The 24,346-nt window shown below is 32.6% G+C and overlaps 2 protein-coding genes across 3 annotated transcripts; one reads left to right on the top strand and one right to left on the bottom strand.

Moving 5' to 3' along the window:
• Nucleotides 1-1,341: 1,341 nt before the first annotated feature.
• Nucleotides 1,342-4,543, bottom strand: LOC139526597 (putative amine oxidase [copper-containing]). The gene is made up of 4 exons (XM_071321758.1): nucleotides 4,525-4,543; nucleotides 3,258-3,824; nucleotides 1,932-2,458; nucleotides 1,342-1,650 (listed from the first exon to the last, which is right to left on the bottom strand). Exons 1-4 carry the CDS (start codon nucleotides 4,541-4,543, stop codon nucleotides 1,342-1,344), a joined length of 1,422 nt encoding a protein of 473 aa, XP_071177859.1.
• Nucleotides 4,544-5,529: 986 nt separating this feature from the next.
• On the top strand, nucleotides 5,530-12,384 carry LOC139528335 (uncharacterized). 2 transcript variants are annotated; one of them, XM_071324274.1, is made up of 4 exons: nucleotides 5,530-5,823; nucleotides 5,978-9,809; nucleotides 10,758-11,613; nucleotides 11,768-12,384. In XM_071324274.1, exons 2-3 carry the CDS (start codon nucleotides 6,813-6,815, stop codon nucleotides 11,115-11,117), a joined length of 3,357 nt encoding a protein of 1,118 aa, XP_071180375.1. In that variant the 5' UTR covers nucleotides 5,530-5,823; nucleotides 5,978-6,812; the 3' UTR covers nucleotides 11,118-11,613; nucleotides 11,768-12,384. The 2 variants fall into 2 exon arrangements, with proteins under 2 accessions (XP_071180375.1, XP_071180374.1); XM_071324273.1 differs by having other exon boundaries at nucleotides 5,978-11,613.
• The last annotated feature ends 11,962 nt before the right edge of the window (nucleotides 12,385-24,346 follow it).

Here is a 24,346-nt window from a genome sequence, read left to right as displayed (position 1 = left end):
CCATAAAAGATTGGATTTGAAATACTTAACGTATAAGATGTCTGCATGTTGAGTTATATTTACGAATGATTTCCTTCTACCGATGATAAAATTTAGTGAATGTTTTGACTAGTTTGTGATATCGAAAACCCTGGTGTAATAATTTTTCAGTAATACATAATTTTTGCTCGCTAAAATATAGACTATTAACTGTTTCTGTACCTTAAACGTACTTATCGGAAGGAAAAATCATAGCAGTTATCTTTTTCGTTCTTTATTTGTATTAGGTTTATTTATAGAACTACCATGAATGTGTGTATCTCGGTTTGTGTCTGCTCCTCGTGCGACAGACTCATTATGTGCCTCTTAATTCTAATGCATGTGTTCCTTGTGTTTGGATTTTGAATAACCAATAACTCTTTTTAAGCTAGATATGTCTGCCAATATCTAGACATACCTTTGTGTCGCTTCTGCTTGTCAGTGACTTTGCATGACCTTTTGATGAAGTATATAGAAGTAGCTATTCCGCATTATTGCAAAACAAGTTGATGAAAATCCTTTTTAAGGAATGCTTTTCAGACTGCGCTAGTCAGTTGTTTGATGAAAACATATGCACGTGAAACATGAATTTTTCATTTTGATTGACATAGCGAATTGAAACTTCATTTTCCAAGCAGATATAGTAATGAGTTTTTGAGTGCAGTTTACTATGTGAAATAGTCATTTATCAGTGGGTTTTTATTTTATATTCTTCTCTACTACATGACAAGCTGTAATTGGTAATCTTTTTGGAATAAAGGGTTCCTCGTTGCTCTTAAATTCGACCTGTTAAACGCCGAGCGTTGCAAATGAGTCTTAAGTAGACCAAACGTGCTCATGACGTGCAATTGAAGTTTTGGTATACTAGTATGGGATGATTTTATTATCTGTATTAAGTGTTATGTAGACTGTTATTTTTTTCCCTGTCATTTTATTTTCTTGTAGTAGCCATTATCTTGTCTGAGTCTAATTGACTTATAAGATCTAATTGTCTTTTTCGTATTTTACTTCTACGTTTTGCATATTATTTTTTAATAATGACGTTCACTTTCAATCACATATGAACACAATACTGTGGATTCGTTATTATTCGTGGGATACCAATGTTTGTGGATTTCGTGGGTAAAGGTGTACCACAAAATTAATTTGTTCAACGAATGACAAATTTTTCTAAAGGCTTGTATGAAGACTTCGGTGAAACCACGAAATTAAATGTCCACGAACATTCAAGTTTTCCTTCATCCACGAAAATTGGTATCCACGAAAATAAATGAATCAACAGTACGTGTCGTTTGAAAAAAATGTTTTTATTTATTTATTTGGCTACAAACATTGCACTACAAGACATGGATCGTCCATAATCACCTTGTCATTGTAATTCTTTGGAGGTATACAAGAACAAGCGTTTGCTTTTCGTACACCATAGCGTTCAACCTTCACTGACTTTGTTTCACCTTTAACATCTATAGGGTCAATTCTAATTGCATTTCGAGATGAAATTGCTGGATTTTCATCAAAATAATTAAATGGTAGTAAGAAAAAGCTTTGTACTGTTCCAGGAGTATGTGTCATTGGTAGGTCTTCTTTTGTAGGAATATGATAAAACCCCATTGTAATCCATGCCACGATGTCCTGTAGAAAAAAAGTTATAGTCATAATTAGAGACATCTTTAGCACAAATATGTAATCTTCATAATTGTCCAAATTTATTAATATTTTTTCTGTTGAAAGTATTTGTTAATCAATTAATTGTAAAAATAAAAGTGGTTGCAGTGAATTTAAAAAGGTAATTTTACTTAAAAAAAAACAACGAAAACGGTGCCTTAAATACTGAGCATGTTTAGATAACTTTTACGTGTTTTTACCTTATTAACAATGTTTTCGTCGTCGTCTATGAAATCCTGAAACCTTACTATAGGTTGTTCTGGATTTGTGTGCTGGTAGATAGAACTGCTTACAGGTTCGCTTTCTTTTCGTTTGGTTATAGCAACTTGATAGTTTGACCAACTGATTCCTGGTTCGTTTCCCGTTCCTGGTGGTCGTATATTATGTGTCAATCCTGAATTCAATATCCTATAACCGGGTGTGTTGCCGAATCTATCTTTTATATTATTATTTGATATCACTAGGAGTTTGGGTTGCTGAAAGTTGTGTTTATATGCTGCCTGCTTCTCGGTAGCCTTCAATTTTCTTGCAAATTTAATTTGATGAATTTTTGAATTTGGTTTTTCATTACTAGCAACGACATCATTTTCAATATCAAGAGTTTCAAATCTGTTATTTCTTCCTTTTATATCCATGTCAACTTTAAAGTTATATAAATGTTGATGAATCAGACCCATTAAATTTTCACTTATTTCAAAACTGTACGGATTTTGTCGTCCATGATATGTTGCTATTATAACGCCGACGCACTGACCTTCACCTCTATTCCACCAGTCTGGTAAAATATATAATCTATAATGTAGTCATAGTTACTAGCAGTTATAATGGTTCTGACAGTTAAAACGACGCTAACCATTCCCTCGTAGAATATGTGGGAGGACTTCGAGTGGTGACGTCTCAGCGGCATTCCAGTGTGAAGTTCAAATACACAAAATGAACGTGCATTATAAATTGGAACGTCTGACCCTCTGTCTACAAAATATGAACCGATGTATGTCGCATCAATGGGACAGTCTACGCCAGGTTCTAAATACTTTGATTGCAATTCAAGCCTAGCAATAATCTAACATCAAAGAAATTGAAGTAGTGTTCCATTGGTTTATATCCAGAATAAAACGATGTTAACTCTTGTATACTTATTTCATATGCTATACGCTGACCTTTGAAACTTATATCAAAAAGACGTGGTCCAGTAAATATTGACATACTTATATCAAATTTCCAAAACATGTATTTCACTTGTCTCCCCTTGATGTTGTACCGTTTTCCATCTGGTGAAATCTGTGACGGGTTTCGTAATGGTTTAGAGAACGATGGTTGTCCCCTTCTTCGCATACTTAATGAAATATTATCAGATTCTTCAGGGAAACGTATTTTCTTAATTCTTTGTTTATTACGCATGTAAAAATCTCTCACTTGCTTCCAATTTTGAAAAAGTCTTCCATTAAACTAAATTTTTAAGATTTTGAACATTTTAAAATTGATTTCTACATATACCGAAATATCAACTGGTCTCAAAAGTTTATGTTCTGAGTTTTGACTAAAACTGTACCAGACAAAGCTTTTTTCTTCACTCTTTGATATCGGAACTTCAGCAAAAAGACCCACATCTAAACATTTGTTCCCACAGTTGATCAGGTTACCACCGTATAATTCATAAAGTGGTCTTCCGAATTTTTTGTCTATGTGATCTTTCAGATTTTGAGAAATGCTTTCAATTGATGTAAAAGGTCTTTGAAAAAATGGAATTGGTTGTCGTCGATATGGAAACAGTCGGTGCCCGTTAGGAAATGGAAGTGGTCCAACAACTATTTCAAGAACATTTGGTTTAGGATCTCCACCTCTTATTAAGACAACATGAGCCTCTCGTGGTGGTTTACTATTACCATCATCTATATAGTTCAACACTGCTGCTTTAGATGGCATAAACATTTCTGATAGGTAAAGATAGTTACTCCTTATAGTCGCATTTCTAAATCTGGCAAGATTTAGTTCTTTACTTGAATACAAATAGTCAAGTAACCCTCTCATTTCTTTCCTTGTAAGGTCACTAAATACAGATGGATACCTTGGTTCATTCGTGTTAATTCTACCATAAGGGTTCTCACTATTTCTTCCACAGACTCCAATAGATTTATTTGCTGAAAAAATAGTACTTAAGTAAATAGTTATCAAAGGTACTAGGACTAAAAGAGGGATGAAAGATACCAGAGGGACAGTCAAACTCATAAATCTAAAATTAAACTGACAACGCCATGGCTAAAAATGAAGAAGACAAACAGACAAACAATAGTACACATGACACAACATAGAAAACTAAATAATAAACAACACATACTGTTTAATATTCTGTATTTTTTATGAAAGTTATTATGTAAGAAACAGTAACTATGTGAAATAACTTGTATTATACTACTTGTAATACTTGTACAATGTTGTAGTCTGGAACATATGATAATTGAAGCAAATAAGTTTTAATTAACATTTAATAAAGTAAAGTTAGAACAATTATAGTATTATGATTCTTGTAGAAATATTGAATTAAATGTTATTTGTATATTTGATTAAACCATTTGAAGTTCATGTTATAAATTTACCAGTTCATAGTAATAATCCACTGAATAATCCAACTGTATGTCTAGTATTTTTGTGAAGATCCAATTGTAGCAACTGTAGTATATCGTAGTAAATCGTAGTAAATTTCACGCACCTGTGCTAGAATTTATCAATGAAATGTATTGACATGCGCAGTAGAACCCATGTGTCACTTGGATACTTCTTGTAATTCCTTTTAGTATTTGTAGTCAACGTCTTCAATGCTTTGCAGATGTTAATGCTCACTATCTTTGCTATTTGTCATTTTGGTCCGCCGGTGACACACATAACTTTTCGCAAGGTTGTTTACGTATTGTGACTTCCGGTGGCGCTGTATATATTGTTGTATTTTTAGTTACCATAGAAATTTGTTTAGTACCATGCAAACTTTGTTTATTATATAAAGGTTACTAAAATTGTGTATAATTATGGTTTTTGTAATTTATTTGAGAATTCAAATATTTAGTTGGACGGCAAGCGCGCGATCCAACAATCCAACGTTTTTCCAACAATCCAACAATCCAACATTGACGTAATTTCGACGCCTGTTCGTCAGTTCTGCTAAAACATTTGGTTATTACAGTTAGTATTTTATTTGCTCGTAAATTATTTCAGTAAAAAATGGTTAATTTTTCTTACAAACTTCATTTATTTAAAGGTTAAATTGTATAGGAAAATAGTAAAGTTAGCGTTTTCAAAGTTTAAAAGGAATATTTCGTTTTAGCGGACTCTTTGAAGTTTTATTTCTAGTTTATCTTTTAAAGTAAGGATTATTGGAATTGTTCATTGAAGTTTATATTTACTGTTAACGTTTGTCATTTTGTAATGAATAGGATTAAATAGGAAAACATTTGACAAGTAAGGGATAATTTCCTAAAGGTCTGGAAATTATAATAAACAAAACAGTTTATTTAAGGTTATAAACTGTAGTTCATTGTTAGTTGTTATTCAGGAAAGGTTCTGAATATAACTAATAATAATAAACATTTTTATGTAACTGGTGAGGTATCAGTTACAAATATATACAAAGATGTCAGAAAGAGGTCTTCTGACTAAATTCACTAGAAATTAGTATTTTCACTTAGGGTAATTTATTTTCTTATTAAGGTAGCAGGACTCAGCCTTTTTATGTATTTTTCTGACACACCAACATATTATCTCTTGAGTGTAGAGATAAGTTAATAAATATCTCTTGAGTTTAGAGGTAAGTTAATAAATATCTCTTGAGTGTAGAGATAAATTACTACATGTATTATTGTAACAAACTTCAGTTAATTATTTATATGATTTATTTTACACCTAGGACTATATTTTATGTTATCTCTTATTTTCACTAACACCGGTAATCTAGTCAAGCAGACCTTGTTTATCACGTGATTACGCACCTATTGAAATTTAACAGGTGAGTCTCAAATCAGTCGGCACATGATCATTGAGAGTAGCACACGTTTGTGCAGTTGGGTTTGTGGTTTAGATAGCAATTTGGACATTATAATTGTCAGGACAGGACATGGATGTCCAAAGGCTAATTGAAACAACACTCAGGTAAGTTATTTTACTTATATTTTATGGTACATTGAGGTCAATTTGCTGTCGAGATGATATTTCTTGCTCGCGGTCCAAATGTACGGATAATTGCCATATTATTCATATTTATAGATAACGTAAGTAATTTTTGGGTTCAATTATTATTTTGCAGGGGTTTTTAGGCCCGGTTTTAGTGTGCGTTGGCACGTTGCTAATTGTCGACTGGTCGGAGATAATGGTGTCGATGAATTAATGGTGTCGGGGTTAAAAATGGTAACAACTCGGTGATATATTGGTTGGAGTTACAACGCATGGAGGCGGTGATAAATTTATAGTCCGTTTCTATTTATTTGGAGCAAAAAGTCCGTAAAATTATATACATTTTTAGTTGAGAAATCGAGAAGTCCGTGCAGTATTTATGCAGTTTAAAGCAGTTATAGTTTGTTATTCAGCATTATATTTATTCATACAAATTTAGTGTTCTCTTCAATCAATTTAGAAGCAACCAGATATATGTGAAAATTAGTTAATTCGTCCGTTTAATTATAAAGAGAAATTTAAAGGGGAACAACCCAGTTCATCATTTACATCTACAGTACGTACAACGAGGAACGTATCCGGGCAGTGTGCGGAAAGTGTGCAGGCCGAAATTTGTTTGATTTATGTTTATTTCATGACATTTTGTTTTGTTCCGTGTGTGTTTATTTAGTTACATTTGTGTTCTCATTTCATATTACATTTTTGTTGAATTTACTTTATTTTGTTTTGTTAATTAAATTTATATTTTAATTTGGTTTTGTATGACATTGGCCACCTGACAATTCCCAAAGAACTTACTTCGTTACAATGGTGGCAGCGGTGGGATTGTCACTGTGCCAATTGTTATATTAGAAAATATTGTCAGATAGACAACAGGGATTTTTTTTTTTTGTTATATATTTTGTTTGAACTTTTATGTTTTATTATTTGTTTACATTATCATTTTATTATTATTTGTATTGTACAGTATGGCAGGAAGTGTATTACCCGCTTGGGTTCCGGAGATGTTAGAGAAGGGTGAAACTTTGGAGACATGTTTAGAAATGTTGAAAAACATGCAGTCTACTGAGAGAGAAGCTAGAATGGAAGAGAGAGAGATGAGAAAGATAGAGATGGAAAAAGAGGTACGTTTAAAAGAGTTAGAGCTTAGAGAGAAAGAAATGGCTCAAGGTGTTGCACCACCACAGACACATTCAAGTTTGAAGTCGAAACTTCCTAAATTTAAGGAAGGTGAAGACCCAGATGTATTTTTAAGGTCCTTTGAGAAATTGGTGGTTTTGCATAAAATACCCAAGTCTGAGTGGGCCCTTAGATTAGTCCCTTTACTTTGTGGGAAAGCTTTAGAGGCATTTTCTAGATTGTCTGAAGAGGACAGTAAAAATTATGATAAAATTAAATCTGCTATTTTATGTAGATACGAGCTTACTGCCGAGGCATACAGGGAGAAGTTCAGAAGTGAACGCCAGTCTTCGGATGAGTCATTTAAGGAATTTTCAGTCAGACTAGTAGGTTTTCTTAGACATTGGTTGGAGCGTGAGTTGATAGGCACTGATTTTGATAGATTTGTTGATTTAGTTACTAGAGAACAGTTAATGGTAAGTTGTAATAAAGAGCTCAAACTTTGGATCAAGGAACAGAAACCGAAAACAATTGATGAGTTGGTAGACAAAGCTGAGGCTTTTCAGCAAGCACATAAAAATGAACAGGTAAGTTCTAAATCAGTTGGGAGAATTGACACCGACCAATCTAAACAACAAGGTAGATATAACCAATCAAAAGGAAGACAACCTGACACTAGGACTTGTTTTATTTGTAAGAACATTGGTCATATAGCTACGCACTGTCCTACAAGGACGAACCGGTCAAAGGAGGATAATTTTAAGCCAGGTAAGTTTGGTTTGTGCATACAGAGTAGACAGGAGTATAGAGTAGATGATTATATTAGTGGTGTGACTGTTAAGTTGCCTGGTGTTTCATGTAATGGCGACAAGGTACAGGTACATGGACTTGATATAGTAGAAGGTAAGATCGATAGTGATAAAATCTCAGTTTTGAGAGATACAGGTTGTTCTACTGTATTTGTTCATAGTAGGTTTACTAACCCAGATTGTCTTACAGGTCAGACTAGAGACATATGTTTAGCAGATGGTTCAGTGAAGCAGTGTCCAGAAGTATGTATTAATATTTCTACTCCTTATATTTCAGGTGATATTATTGCATTGATCTTAGATACACCGTTTGCAGATCTGATTGTTGGAAACTATGTGAACACATCAGTACCACATAGTGTCGATGGTTTATCAGTGACTAGTGGAGAAGATATTTTTGTTTCAGGTGACTCAGTCCCATGTCATGCAGTTGAGACTCGATCTCGAAAGAAGAAGCAGGATGAAGCAGATAGTATGATTGATCAGACGAATGTTCAGCGTAGTAGCGATATACCTATATCTCATTCTATAGATTTTTCAGACGTATGCCATGATTTTAAGATTTGTGATAGGAAGCAGTTGATTGAGTTACAGAAGACAGATGAGACTTTGGATAAGGTAAAATCTTATGTAAGTGATGTGCATGATAACCCAGCATCTTATTTTATATATAATTCAGATTTACTATATAGAGTGTATACTAAGCCAAGTGGTGAAGTTATTCAGCAAATTGTATTACCAAGCAAGTTGAGAGGAACAGTTCTTTCGTTGGGACATGATATTCCGTTGGCAGGTCACCTTGGGAATAAGAAAACAAGAGACAGAATCATGCAGCACTTTTTCTGGCCAGGTATATTTAATGATATTGCCGAATACTGTAGGTCTTGTCCAGATTGTCAGATAGGTACATCGAAGGGTAGAGTACCACGTGCTCCATTGATTAGCATACCACCTATGGATGAGCCATTTCAGCGCATTGCTATTGATTTTGTTGGCCCTTTGCCTATGACTGATGACAAAAACCGTTATGTACTTGTTTGCGTCGATTATTCCACTAAATATCCAGAAGCAATTCCTTTAAAAGATCAAGAAGCTTCTACAGTCGCTAATGCTCTTATAAGTTTATTTTCTAGAGTTGGCATACCCAGGGAGCTGTTGACAGACCAAGGCAGTAACTTTATGTCAGAGCTGATGGTTGAGGTATGTAGACTATTAAAGATAAGTAAGTTACGCACTAGTCCTTATCATGCTATGTGTAATGGACTCTGTGAAAAGTTTAACGGTGTACTGAAGAAAATGTTGAAGGCATATGCACGACAGACACCAAAAACATGGGATGCATATATCCCTTACTTATTATTTGCATATCGGGAGGTACCAAATGAGAGTACTGGTTTCTCACCGTTTGAATTGTTATATGGCAGGCACATTAGAGGACCTCTAGCAGTACTTAAAGAAGAGTGGGAAGAGCCTAGTACATGTCAAAACTCTGTGTTGAGTTATTTATTAGACACTAGAGAAAAGTTGAGAACAATGGCTGAGTACGCCATTGAAAATGAAACAAAAGCGAAACAAAGACAGAAGTTTTATTATGATAGAAAAGCTAGAGACAGAAAGATTGAAGTTGGTCAAAAGGTGCTTATATTATTGCCTACACATACATCAAAGCTGTTAGCGAGTTGGAAAGGACCATTTATAGTGACTGATAAAGTTAGTCCTGTTGACTATAAGGTCAAGGTTAGAGGAAAAGACAAAGTATTTCATGTAAATATGTTGAAGTTATGGCATGAGCGGGTAGATAATGATCTTGATAATAATGTCACAACAGATATTGCTGCGTGCTTAAATGTAATTTCAGGTCTTAACACAGATGAAGGCACAGATGATAGTGAGATGACTACAGATATAACTCCAGTGTTGAAAAGCAAAGAAAATGTAGATGACGTTACGATCTCACCAGAATTGACAACTGTCGAAAAACAGCAGCTTAAAGAATTACTATCAGAATATGAAGACATCTTTAGTGACGTACCTAAGGTAACAAATATTATAGAACATAGAGTAGTTACAAAAACAGATGAACCGATTTACCAACGTCCGTACCCACTACCATACGCACTTAGAGATAAGGTCAGAGAAGAGATTGACAATATGTTAGCTGCAGGTATAGTTGAGCCGTCTGACAGTCCGTATGCAGCTCCGATAGTACTGATCAAGAAAAAAGACAACACACTTAGATTTTGTGCCGATTATCGTTCCTTGAACAAACAGACTATCTTTGACCCGATTTTTATGCCACGCATGGATGAGGTACTGAATAAAGTCAGCAGAGCACGATATATCAGTAAACTTGATTTAACTAAGGGCTATTGGCAGGTACCACTTGATAAAGATAGCCGACAGAAGAGCGCATTTATAACGCCGTTCGGACATTATCAGTTTACTGTTACTCCATTTGGTATGATGAACTCAGGTGCTACTTTTGTTCGTATGATGGATAAAGTTCTGGCAGGATACGAGGAATTTGCTGACTCGTTCATTGATGATATTGGTATATTTAGCGATACATGGGAGTACCATATTGAGCATTTAAGGGCAGTATTCGATTCACTGAGACAGGCAAACCTCGTTGCAAAACCGAGTAAGTGTTTATTTGGCTACGATGAGCTTGAGTTTTTAGGACATATTGCCGGCGGTGGCAAGATTAAGCCTGTTCAGGACAAGGTATCTGCTATACATGAATTTCCAGTGCCTGTCACGAAGAAACAGGTGAGATCATTTCTCGGTCTGATAGGTTTCTACAGGAAGTTTATACCACAGTTCTCCGACATATCCGTACCTTTGACTGACCTTACAAAGAAAAACGAACCAAATAAAGTTAAATGGTCAGACACAACACAAAAATCTTTTGACAAGCTTAAAGAATGTATTTGTAGTGACTCTGTATTACGGAGTCCAGATTTTTCTAAAAAGTTTATTTTGCAGACTGATGCGTCCGGTAAGGGTCTAGGTGCTGTACTAGAGCAAGAATTTGATGACGGAAGGCGTCCAATTATGTTTATCAGCAAGAAACTCTCTGGAGCGGAATGCAACTACGCAGTGGTAGAAAAGGAGTGCTTTGCCATAGTGTGGGCGGTTAAAACTTTGAGAAACTATCTAGAGGGTAAAGAGTTTGCTATTAATACTGATCATGCTCCTTTACAGTGGTTACAGAGGATGAAAACCAGTAACCAACGGTTACTCCGTTGGAGTTTGATACTTCAGGAATTTAATTATACAGTTTTTTACATTGCAGGCAAGACAAACATTGTTGCAGATGTTTTGTCTAGATGTGGCGATATTTAGATAACCCCTGAGTGTGACGTTATTACAGCGTTATTGTGTTAATTTTGGTTTTATTTTAGTGTTACAGGACTGAATTTTTTTTTATGTTTGATGTGTACATATTTGTTTTTTTTTTTTTTACTGATATAGCTTAATTTCAGATTAGATTTTGAAGTTTGTTGGTTCTGGTCGGACTAAATGTTCTTTAGTCTCCTGGAAAGGGACGTTTGTAACAAACTTCAGTTAATTATTTATATGATTTATTTTACACCTAGGACTATATTTTATGTTATCTCTTATTTTCACTAACACCGGTAATCTAGTCAAGCAGACCTTGTTTATCACGTGATTACGCACCTATTGAAATTTAACAGGTGAGTCTCAAATCAGTCGGCACATGATCATTGAGAGTAGCACACGTTTGTGCAGTTGGGTTTGTGGTTTAGATAGCAATTTGGACATTATAATTGTCAGGACAGGACATGGATGTCCAAAGGCTAATTGAAACAACACTCAGGTAAGTTATTTTACTTATATTTTATGGTACATTGAGGTCAATTTGCTGTCGAGATGATATTTCTTGCTCGCGGTCCAAATGTACGGATAATTGCCATATTATTCATATTTATAGATAACGTAAGTAATTTTTGGGTTCAATTATTATTTTGCAGGGGTTTTTAGGCCCGGTTTTAGTGTGCGTTGGCACGTTGCTAATTGTCGACTGGTCGGAGATAATGGTGTCGATGAATTAATGGTGTCGGGGTTAAAAATGGTAACAACTCGGTGATATATTGGTTGGAGTTACAACGCATGGAGGCGGTGATAAATTTATAGTCCGTTTCTATTTATTTGGAGCAAAAAGTCCGTAAAATTATATACATTTTTAGTTGAGAAATCGAGAAGTCCGTGCAGTATTTATGCAGTTTAAAGCAGTTATAGTTTGTTATTCAGCATTATATTTATTCATACAAATTTAGTGTTCTCTTCAATCAATTTAGAAGCAACCAGATATATGTGAAAATTAGTTAATTCGTCCGTTTAATTATAAAGAGAAATTTAAAGGGGAACAACCCAGTTCATCATTTACATCTACAGTACGTACAACGAGGAACGTATCCGGGCAGTGTGCGGAAAGTGTGCAGGCCGAAATTTGTTTGATTTATGTTTATTTCATGACATTTTGTTTTGTTCCGTGTGTGTTTATTTAGTTACATTTGTGTTCTCATTTCATATTACATTTTTGTTGAATTTACTTTATTTTGTTTTGTTAATTAAATTTATATTTTAATTTGGTTTTGTATGACATTGGCCACCTGACAATTCCCAAAGAACTTACTTCGTTACAATTATACTGAATAGATTCTTGTCATATCATCTAAGTCTATAGTTTAAGTATATTATGAGTTAAAATTGTTGTTTATCTTGAATATAAATGAAAATATATGAATCTTGAAATGAATAAAAGATAGAAACTTATTTACGTGACTTTTAGCAAATGCATATATTATACTGACCAGCTCATATCTTGTCATACTGACTTTGTTATTTACAAACTACTCATAAAATTTGAGTAAAAACTCTTGGGTCGAAGCATTTCAAGCCCCTGCCCACTACAGTATGATAGAAACAGAACCTGTGAGTTTTGCTTTAATAAATTCAAATTTAGAAGGGATAGCGACATTTGTTTTCTTCTGTTGTGCTTTTGTGTACCTTTCCGAATACGTGAATGCAATTTTGAAGTAAAATTTAAAAACAAAGTTGTGGTATGATAGCCAACGAAACACCTCTCAACAAGTGACAAAATGACACAGAAATTAACAGCTATAGGCCACGGCACGGCCTTCAAAAAATGAGTAAAACCCATATCGCATAGTCATCTATAAAAGCCTCCAAAATCTTAAATGTGAAATATTCAAACGAGAAAACCAACGGTATGGTTAATGCAGCGCCAAAATGACCAAAAACAAAATATGTTATACAACAACAAACGACAACAACTGAATTACAGGCTCCTGACTTCGGACGGGCACATACATATCGAACGTCGCGGGATCCCCCTAAAATGGGATAGTGGTGTAACAGTACAACATTAAAACAAACTAAACAAATCAGTTGAAAAGGCTTAGTTTATCAGATGGATACAAATGGAAATGCATATAACAAAAACATAGACTGAATGCGGCTGGGTACTTGTATATGTAAACAACAAAAGACACTTAATACAGATCTTCGAGTACTCATAGTTACTGACAGCTAGTGCAAAGTCAATCACAACTAATAAAACAAATCCTGCATATAAGACTACATAATTAATCAGTCAGTGATACACATCCAGTAGAGTTAGTTAAAGACGTCATAAACAAAGTTTTCTTCTTAAATATCAATTCAAGATTATGCCTGAATAGAGTATAAGGTTCCATAAAAATAATCTGACACTTGGAACTGATTTTCGTGGGATAAGTGGTGAAATAAGTTAAGACTCTCAAATTTTGATAGCATTTTAAAGACTGATTTTCTTTTAACTAAAAACCAGTAGTATCTAATTTTTATAACCTCACCAGAAATACTATCAAATTATATGTTTAACGAACTTGATTATACATAAGGATCTTGTACGTTCAGTTCTATTTTATCACCTAGTTCGGATTTTCAGGAACCATGGTTCTTTGCACCAATGGATACATCGTTCTTTATTGAATTTTCAAAACCTTGTTCATGTAAAATATCTGCCGATTTTGAAGAATTTCCCTATGTACATGTATCCTATGTATTTTTTGCATCTCATGTTGTTACTGACAACAGCTGATATCTCAAAAACAAAAAACGGTTACTCTATTATTTAATGATTTCTGTTCACAAATGGAATAAGTTTGAAAACATACTTTTTTTTGTAATTTTAGATGCCTTCATTTAGAATCGTCCCCATCTTTTACCTCTGTTATGTGTGACTGACATCAACACCTCGACAAAACCTCTTGGCTACCAATGGGTTGCAGATTTATATGTCAATTTTATATATACAAATTAACATATGATACACATCAGTACATCAGACACACAGGGATTGTACTTTATATATATGTTACAGTAAGTTGGTATAATCAGAGATTATGTAGAATCCCTGATTTTTCAGGGATTATGTAGATTCACTGAAATCATTAGTGATTATATATATTCCCTGAAAATGACCAGGGAATTTACATAATCACTGAACATTTATATAATTATTCTACAAATTCCCGAATATGATTTCAGGGATTATCAACAATTTAAAGATCTTTTGTTTGATAAAAAAAAAATGTAGACAACTTATTGGTATCTTATTTTTTTATTCTTTGAAAGATTAAGTGAACAGTTTTTATTCCTGATCTTCTACTTCTAGGTTAATCTTCAGTAATCAGTTTTTTCCAGTGAGATTTTATTAAACTATTGAACAAAATTAACAAATTGAACATTATTAAAAAAAAAAGCTTTGGCTTTGCTACAAAACATAGTATCCTGCTCAGATCTTATTCAAAGATATCGGTTCGACGTTGCTGATTCCCTTTTTTGGTACCATCAGATGTTTTGTCCTGAAAACTTTATTTACCTTCGACGTGCCGTACAATCTGATTCGATATGTGAAGGACAAGGTTTTTTTAAATGTGGATGTTATGTAAAAAAAAAACAGATGCGAATCAAGTAGATGTAAAAAAGTAGGACAGACATGCAATAGTCGATGCGATCCACATTTAGTTTGTAAAAATAAATGATTCTTCTTGAAATATTGTGCTTAACATTCTAATATATTAAATATATTTTACTTATCATTTTAATACATTGTGTTTATAATTTTAATATTGTTTTAAAGTATCTACAGTGATAATTTAATATTTAGATGAATCCTGTTATTCCGGAATTATGTAATATTGGTTTACGTTATAAGAAAAAAAATGCATTAGGTTATTAAAAATCATCTTTTAACAAATTTAAAATTTGTAGTTGAAATTGTAAAATCGCTAAAATTGTCGTTTAGAAACCGCATGCATGTAATAAAGCTTTAACATGTATAAGATCATTACATTTGTAAATGGAACGTATTTTACTCAAATACAGAATTCCAAAATTCGTTTTAGTAAACTTAATTATATATAAAAAAATATTCCAAACACTAATCATATTATAATTGGAACAAATTTGGATATATGAATATATTTTAATTATTTGTTTGTCGGTGGACAAACGTATTGGTTGCATTGATAGTTGTCTCGTTTGCATCATACAACACATACTGATTTGCATTTTGAACAAGTACTGACCCCAATTACTTTTTCACTCTGCAATAAAATTAATAATTGTATTTAGCATTCATTGTCTAACTTTTTAAACCTTTAATTTGATCCATCTTTCAAAGAAATATTAACTACAAATATCATCTTCCAATCAAAAGACCACTATATGTCAGTACTATATGGAAATATCTTCCCAAAATGGGTGGTCCCGGAAGACTTATATCTATTGACTAAATTTACCCCTGAAATGATAATTTTTGTATTGTGTTGACTTCTTTAAAGTAAAAATTTTAAAACAAAATAGTATTTATGAGGGTCTACTTCGGACGAGACTTCTTAATTACCCAGAAATAAAGGGGTTGGTTCTCATAATTCTATCAATTACTTCTTTTCATTATCTGTTGCTCATGTTGCTATCTAGTGATTTAGTGGAATACTTCTTCCTTCTCATCACCTGTATCTGTATTGCGGATCTTTAATTTGTTACCTTTGATATTAAAAATTAGTTTTGTTTTTGTCTTACTATTATCTACAAATGGTAAATTATACATTCGTAACATCTTTTTGTAGTTAACGTAAAAAGTTATCTGTTCACTGTTGTATTCAGGTATGTAGTCGATAATGCTAACTCTAAGATGTTGAAGAACTATTGTAGACTCTTTTAAACGTCTTGTTTGCAAGACGAGTTGATGAATAATGTCATCGATCTACAATGAAATATAATATTATTACATTCGGGTACATCAGTTTTTATTCTAAAAATTGTCTAGGTGTTGTTTTGTCAGTAGATCGCATTGAGACAGTTCCGATTATCATTTCTTAATTTCATAGTAAGTCTTACTGATAACCCACCATTTTCCAGCCTGTACCAAGTCAGGAATATAACAGTTGTTATCTATTCGTTTGATCTATTTGAACTTTTTATAATGCCATTTGATTACGGATGTTTCGTTTTGAATTATCATCGGAGTTCGTTTTTTTTTTTTGTTAATTTACTTTATTCTTTCTCTTTTTATCCTTTGGGCATGGTAAACAAAAATAAACGATGTAGTTAAAATCAGCATGTTAAAGGAGTTAAGAGGTTTAAGACGTTCAAAAAGATGTGGATTGAAATGGATATATAACTGGTTAAGTGCAGAAAGACCACTTGTAATGACACCATCAACATGTTGAAACTGCTTTATTCGACAAAAAAAAATCATTTAACACATAGCTTTCGGACAAAACAGATTTGAGTTATTAATTCCCCTAATCAAATATTTTACACTTATCTTTAAACAAAACAATTTGTAGAATATTATCTTTTGATACAATAGCCTTTTGTCATATCTAACTTTTAATGACAATATCTTAAAATGAGACTATTTCGGCAATTATTCCCGATTTGCACCAAATCAAAGAAACTACAAAAACAGAAAATGTGTCTCGTGAAAATCTGAAGATGTTATTTAATAAATTCATTATACTTTTTATTTTCCAACTCAAGAGATAAAAAAGTGGTTTTATCATACTTTTGACTTTTTCGGTAGTGTTTCACTAACAGTGCACCAAACAAAAAGTTTTAAAAATACGATGCAATACTTCAAATAGATATAAAAATAAGTAGTATGAGTGCCAATGCGATAACTCTCCACCTAAGTCACAATTTGTAAAAATAAAGCATTATAGGTAAACAACACGGAAACCTTGACTCACACCGGACAACAAGATATTAAAGGACCCAAAATGATAAGGGTAAAACCATTCAAACAAAAAACAACGGTCTAATCTATGTAAAAAACGAGAAACAAGAAACACATATGAACCACACCAACAAACGACAACAACTGAACATCGGGTTTCTTACTTACAATGTAGGACAGGTGCAAACAAATGCGGCGGATTTAAACGTTTTCATATGTACCAACAATCACCCTTACCTGAAACAATAGTGTAACATCACAATATAGGAAGACACACTATGGAATATCATTTGAAATGGCTAAACGCAATCAAAAGACATATTAACTAATCTAAAAACAAGTGCACATACACATAACGATTAATTTGATATAAGACACAATGTAAATACAAAACCATTAAAAATAAGGGTTGAGATGTTGAACAACATCAGAAGCAGCCATAACCTTGGACAAAATTGCCGCCAAACGTACAGAGGTAAATAAAATATTTTTGCTGTTAGGTATACAATATCCTTTTTAAAATAAACAATTTTGTTGTTTATAGGACGAGAACAGAAGTGAACATTTATAGTAATTCTTAACACTTTTTAAAACTGGTATATATTAAAAATATTGAGACGAGATATAATAGCAAATAAGTAAAAATTAAGTAAGAAAAATGCATTACAAATTCATCAACAGGTTAGATTAACACGAAAGTACGATTTGAGAGTGCTCACAGTTACTGAAAGCTAGTTTAAAGCTAAAGACAACTATTATTAAAAAATCATGCATCAGAGACTGAAATCAACAAAACACATCCCAGTGATTTAGTATGTTAACTTCATGGAGAGTAAAAAAAGACATGACTTGTGCAATGCCAAAAATAAAAGTATCGACAGGCAGTATGATAGTTATGGGCTGACCTTTTAATGAATAAGATTAACGTATTATATAGATACAGTAATCTCTATATAGGAAATGAACGTGGGTTTGTATTTATACAAACAAAAAAAACAACTTTAGTTATGTTTTAATTTGCTGATGACAAAATCGATATGTGTGCCTATGGAAACTATATTCAAAGATCTAATTACAACATTGGTACGATCACCTTTACTTATAAAATTGTTTACAGGTTCGACGAGTTTACATGGATCACAGTGATTTTCGTGTGTTTATCAAATATTACCGTCAAATTGAGGATGTGAAATACCTCTTTTAATAATTTTTAGGTACTGATCAAATATTTGTATCTTTGATAAATTTATTAAAATTTTATAGTAATTTATTGTAACGAAATCCTTGAGTTAATAATTTACCAGTGATGCATTGAATACTTTCGTTAAAATCTATGAAATAACTACAAACACGGGCATCACCAATGAGTGGGGATATATAAATACCGTATGATGGAGCCAAAGAAACATTGCAGTCTAAAAATGGAACATTAATCATAGGGAATGACAATTCGTCTCTTATGTTGTACATTTAAGAATGGAGTCTTCATAATATGGTTAATGTATTGAATGACATACATGCTTAACCTATATACATCATAAATAAACCAAGATGATTTTGATATTTTATGTTCTATGTATATCTAAAGAAATTCTTCTTACCATTTTGACAGTCATTTTACAAATATCAGCCGATGATTTTTGTCATTAGGTATCAATTAAAATTGACAAACAATTTACAAATAAGAAGATGTGGTATGATTGTCAATAATCCATACCAGTAAGCGAACAAAGTTCCCGACATGTCAAATATGACACCGTTTCAAGAAAAAAACTAATTGTTTGATGTATGTGGAAATACAATACACGAAAAAAAATTATTTACAACAATACACAAACACTGAATTCCAGGCTCTTTTATAAATAAAATAAAATCTAAAATATGATATATAGCAAAAAGCAAAATCACAAAAATACTGAACTTAGAGGAAGATCAATTGGGAAAGTCCATAATCACATGGCAAAATCAAATAACAAAACGCATCAAAAACGAATGGACAAAAACTGTCATATTCCTGATTTGGTACAGGCATTTTCAAATGTAGAAAATGGTGGATTAAACCTGGTTCTATAGCGCTAACCCTCTCACTTTAATGACAGTCTCATCAATTTCCGATATTTTTACATTGATGCGTTAAATAAACAGACACAATAAATCTCAGATCTAGAATGCATTCACTGAACTGCAGGTTCTAGACGGGCAGGCATATACAGAGTGAGGCTATGCCTATACCTTTTGACTGATAGTGCCGAGGGTATCATCATCCTATTAGCCAGTACTTCGGTACAGGCAAGAAAAAATGGATTGTGTTATTAAAATTCTCTGTGACCCAATTTGAAGAATTATTTAAAATTTAAGACTACATGTCTCTTATGAAAATCTCTGATTCCCTGCCCGGCTTTGACTACATCTTTATGTCATTTTTGGTTTATAGCTCTTCGTCCTTATAATAAGCTTTTGTCCTCGAACATCACTGAAGAGACATTAATTGTCGTAATGCACATCTGGCGCAGAAAAATTGGTACCGTTTATGCTATTGAACATGCTTCCAGTCGTCGAATTCTCCGCTCAACTTTGAACAGATGAATTACAGATCAATATAAGAAGACACTATAAAAATCTGCTGAAAAAAGCCTAACTGATCAAACTGGTACAAACAGGTCAACCACCAATACCTAATTACAATTTTCGTTAACAATCGTAGCGTAAAACTATGATAATCATTCTTGTCTCTTGAAATTTTTGTTTTATGTGAGGACAGCTTTAACCGCAAATTGTACAGCGTTAAACCAATTTTATCCACTACAATTTGGTCTAGTTCTGACAACAGATTTAATTTCCCCGATTATCACATGCCACAAATTTGATATTTCCAAAACAATTAGGGAAAAACATCATAAAGATATTTATGCTTTCCTCCTTCAACCCAAAAAAACAACCAGAGGTTTTCCTTTCATTTGAATGAATCAGCGAGTATCATGTATTTAACATGCATTGGACCATTTGGGCGATGCACAAATGAAAGAGAAACAAGAAGTTGAATTGCAATAATTATACTTACTCAGAGTGAAAATGTTTCTTATACAAAAATAAACAATATATAATATATACATATACATTTTCCAACAAGATAATAACAGAGTCATATAATGTAATGTATTATATGTCTCTAATGATAATGAATGCAAAACATAAAACGATAATAAAATAATACAGAATACAATAGCTTGGCCTAGGAAGTGGTCAACTTAGCCATATAAAGATATAAAATGATAAATGTAACACATGCTATATTAGCATACAAAAATGAATATGGCAGCCAACAAACTTACAAAAACTGGCGTTACTACCAAAATACATTTATAATCGACCAAAAATATATGTGAACACCTAACAAATATCGTATTAAAAAGCTAAGGTGTTAAAAGGGGATGGAGGGTGGGAAAGATTATAAAATCCCAATGTAAAAATCTTGTTAACAAAACTATCGATTTGAAGATAAGCAATAAAGTGTAATAAGATACATAATGAAGAAACTAACCAATGGGAATCCAGTCAAAAAATCGTAATGCAAGGGTTACCCAAAGGATTATGAAAATAATCAAATTAAAAAATTAATTAATGGTTTTCGTCGTTTGCATAAAATAAGTTATTAAAATAACTTGCCTTAAAAAACATTGTGAGTCCTTTTACTTTAAAGAGTTATTTTTATCCCTTCCCCTCCTTTTTGTTAAAAAAATCGACTAGGTTCGATCTCTTCAGGCTATGAATATTTAAAAGGAAATATTGACTTTTTATGCGACAAAAAAAAACTGATAACGGATGAACAAATGTAAAAGTATTACTACATATCTGTACACGTTTAAGTCTCTGTTGTCTTACAAGAAAATTGACAACCAAACATATATCTACAATAGCGCAAAGTTTCATGCGTTCAATAACCCCACATATCTAAAAGGTCAGTGCACTGGTAATGTGACAACCTATAACTTATCAAAATTTTGAATTATATACATTTGTATATGATTCATTTACATGTTACTGATGAAGAATTTATGAAATATGAAATATTTCAAAAATGGATACTTTTATTTACTGTTTTAATTTTTTCAGTCTAATATTTGCACAACATTTTGGAATTTTGGGTCCCCAATGCTGTTCAACTTTATACTTATTTGGCTTTCTAACCATTTTGATCTGAGCGTCGCTGATGAATCTGTTGTAGATGAAATGCGCGTCTGGCGTATTAAATTATAAGCCTGGTACCTTTGATAACTAGTGATGTAGTTTTGTACATGTTTAAGGCGTTTGTATATATGTGGAAACAGCGTAACCTTGAAATGTTTATACAACTAGGACAGACAACAACTTACTTTTAACGACTGCGTTGAATAATCTATCACGATATTTGGTTCTCTTCCGTTATATCTATGAAAGAAAAAAAACCAATCAACGTACATGTTAGTCATCTCAGTATATTGACCAAATGATAAATCAAATAATAAGTAATTTTAACATGTTAATATTATTAACGTCAATGTTGCCACATTGCATAAATTAGCTTCACAACACCGTACACGTATATATATATATATATATATATATACAACTCGTCTAAACATCAACCCAACAATGTTAGATCTGTAAATTTGCTTTCGCAAATTTTTGGTTCTTCCCTCGCCGGGATTCGAACCCATGCTGCTGTGATATCGTGACACCAAATCGCCTGCACTGCAGCCGTCCCGCTAGACCACACGACCACCTGGGCTCTTAGAAAAAGAGCTTTCGCTGGCCGTGTGTTACCTTTCCACGTCAGTTTTAATCTAGCGGCGTACTGCAGTACATATATATATATATATATATATATACGAGTCTTAATTGAAAACTACGTTCAAACCTATATATATATATATATATATAGTGTCTAAAAATAGCAACAATCAACATTCAATCTATCTAGGTGTGGATCAGTTTGTAAATAAACTGATGCAGTTAAATAATATATTTATATAAGTGTCTAAGAATGTAACTTTAACACACTAATGAGTGTTATAAAATTAGTTTGTTATATTTTATATATTATTCACGCAATATTTCGCTAAACAAATTAGCTTCATCGGGCGTGTGCATCTATCTAGGTGAAATCGGATGCATGACAAAAAATATCTTTGTAGCTTGACGGCTACACAAAATTTGTGTAAAAGTTTAACATATTGATTGATGGGGTATATAAAACATAGTTTTGCCGTTTATTGTACATAACAATTTTTAGATCTAAACAAATACACAATGTAGTTGTTTTAGTTAAATAGAATGAAATTCATGATTTATTCCTTTGGTTTTGGGTAGAACTGTTTTTCAACTTTTTTACTATTAACATTCATGATAAATGGAAAGATCGACTGCATCGTCTCTTAACACAGTCCTTTCCCCCACAACAGTAGCAAAATATGGATATGAGTTCTCTGTTTTAGATACGAAATATCTTAGTTTTTGAGGAATAAAACTTATTCCGACAGAAAGTACACTGACAATTACAGAATCAAAATGCTAGTCGTGTTGAAAGACAAACAACTGTTAGTATTAAATTTTGTGGAATGATATAAGAGTAAATCGACTATGTGGGAATGGAATTTAAAAATGAAACACTACTGCATGTTTTTATTATATACGCACTTGATTCGGAAGTCACACAGAACCATTCAAAAGACAAAAAGAAAAAGCATCTTGCAAAGTTTTTTTTATCATGTTTATATCACTTGCAGATGATATCCTGCCATTCAATAACCAAAATTTAAATAAACGATTACATATGATATATGCCATTAAGGATAGTATAAAAAAATAAGTATTCTTCATATCTCGATCTTTTTATCGATGGACGTTTTCAAACTATAATCGATGACAAACGTGATCACTTTAATTTTCCAAATACCATTTCTCAGCTATAACAAACCCTATGAACCATCGTGGGACGTTTGCATGTTTAAGGTGAAAAATACCACTACAGGCAGCTAACTCTGGAAAATTCAGCTGAACGTTTAAATCACGATTTATTTGTAAGGTAAGCTCCTCAATGATCAAAATTTGTGTTTGTCAAATTTCTATATAATTATCCAATTAACTATCGATATAGCCGTATTTAACCTATTGTCTCAATTCGTAATTGTGATATTTTGACTGAATTTGGATTTTCGGGTGATCCATGCATAGCAGTTTACGCTTTCATATCACCACAGCCTGTTCTTTTGCGATTTCTTCAACCTTTTTGCATTTATTTGTATTTTCTTTTTTATCATAGCTCAACTATTGTAAACTTCTGTCGCCAGCTTTTATCAGTTAAAAAGTCTGAATTTCTGGTTATTGCATATTCTTTTGATTTTAAACATAGCTTGTTTCGTGACAATCTATAACGCAGTCATCAGAACTGAGGAGAACGAGTTTAAAACCCATAATATATTACCGAGAATGAAATGTTCAATTATTTAACTACTTACCCCTTGTCTGTCAATTCTCTACAAGTACATAAAAACATATGATGAATATGCAATGGGTTACACTATTGTAAATGGCATCAGCTTGTCAAAATTATTTTAAAAAGCATCTAAAAGGAATGAAAATAAGAGTTCTAACAAATTCGACACAAGAAAATACAATCAATTAGAAGTCGATCAATATGCACAACATTGAATAATTTTAAGAAGATTGCTTATTTATTTTCATTTTATTTTGAGCTCGAACTTGATGATAGGTTGGTGGATACATGTATATGATTAGGGTCCAGATCCAATACAGTTTCACGTTATATTGTCATTTATGTAATTTTAGAATATGTTGTAGGCCAGTGCGAGTTGTTTAAAAGGCCAATACGTGAAACAAAGACCACCGTACTTTTGAAAATTGTGGCGGCTGAAAATAGGATTTTTCGCACCTTTGTTAAAAGTTAGGCAAAGTCATTTAATAAATTGAGCAAATATTCTCCGTTATAGATTAATAATATTGGGCTCAATTCAAAGCCGTTATAATTAGAAATAAGGGTGAACTTATTGTTGTAAAAGAATGTTCCTAGTCATGCTTTAAATTAAGGATAAGATGCACAAAGTGGAATATATTTTTGTCTTTAAATGTTGAAATAGAGAGATTCTTATAAAGTATTTTTTCTCATTGTTCTACATCAACCGCCTTTTGTCATGGTTTCTCAAAATAGGAACTAAACATATATGTCAACGTGCTTGATTCGACGATAACTCGCGATAAATCATCAATATTGCGTATCCCCTTGATAATTACAACGTAA

The sequence above is a fragment of the Mytilus edulis genome, chromosome 6 (assembly GCF_963676685.1).
Source record: "Mytilus edulis chromosome 6, xbMytEdul2.2, whole genome shotgun sequence".
Classification (NCBI taxonomy): Eukaryota; Metazoa; Mollusca; class Bivalvia; order Mytilida; family Mytilidae; genus Mytilus; species Mytilus edulis.
Note: the sequence above shows the minus strand (reverse complement) of the source record. Positions and strands in the feature narration are given on the sequence as shown.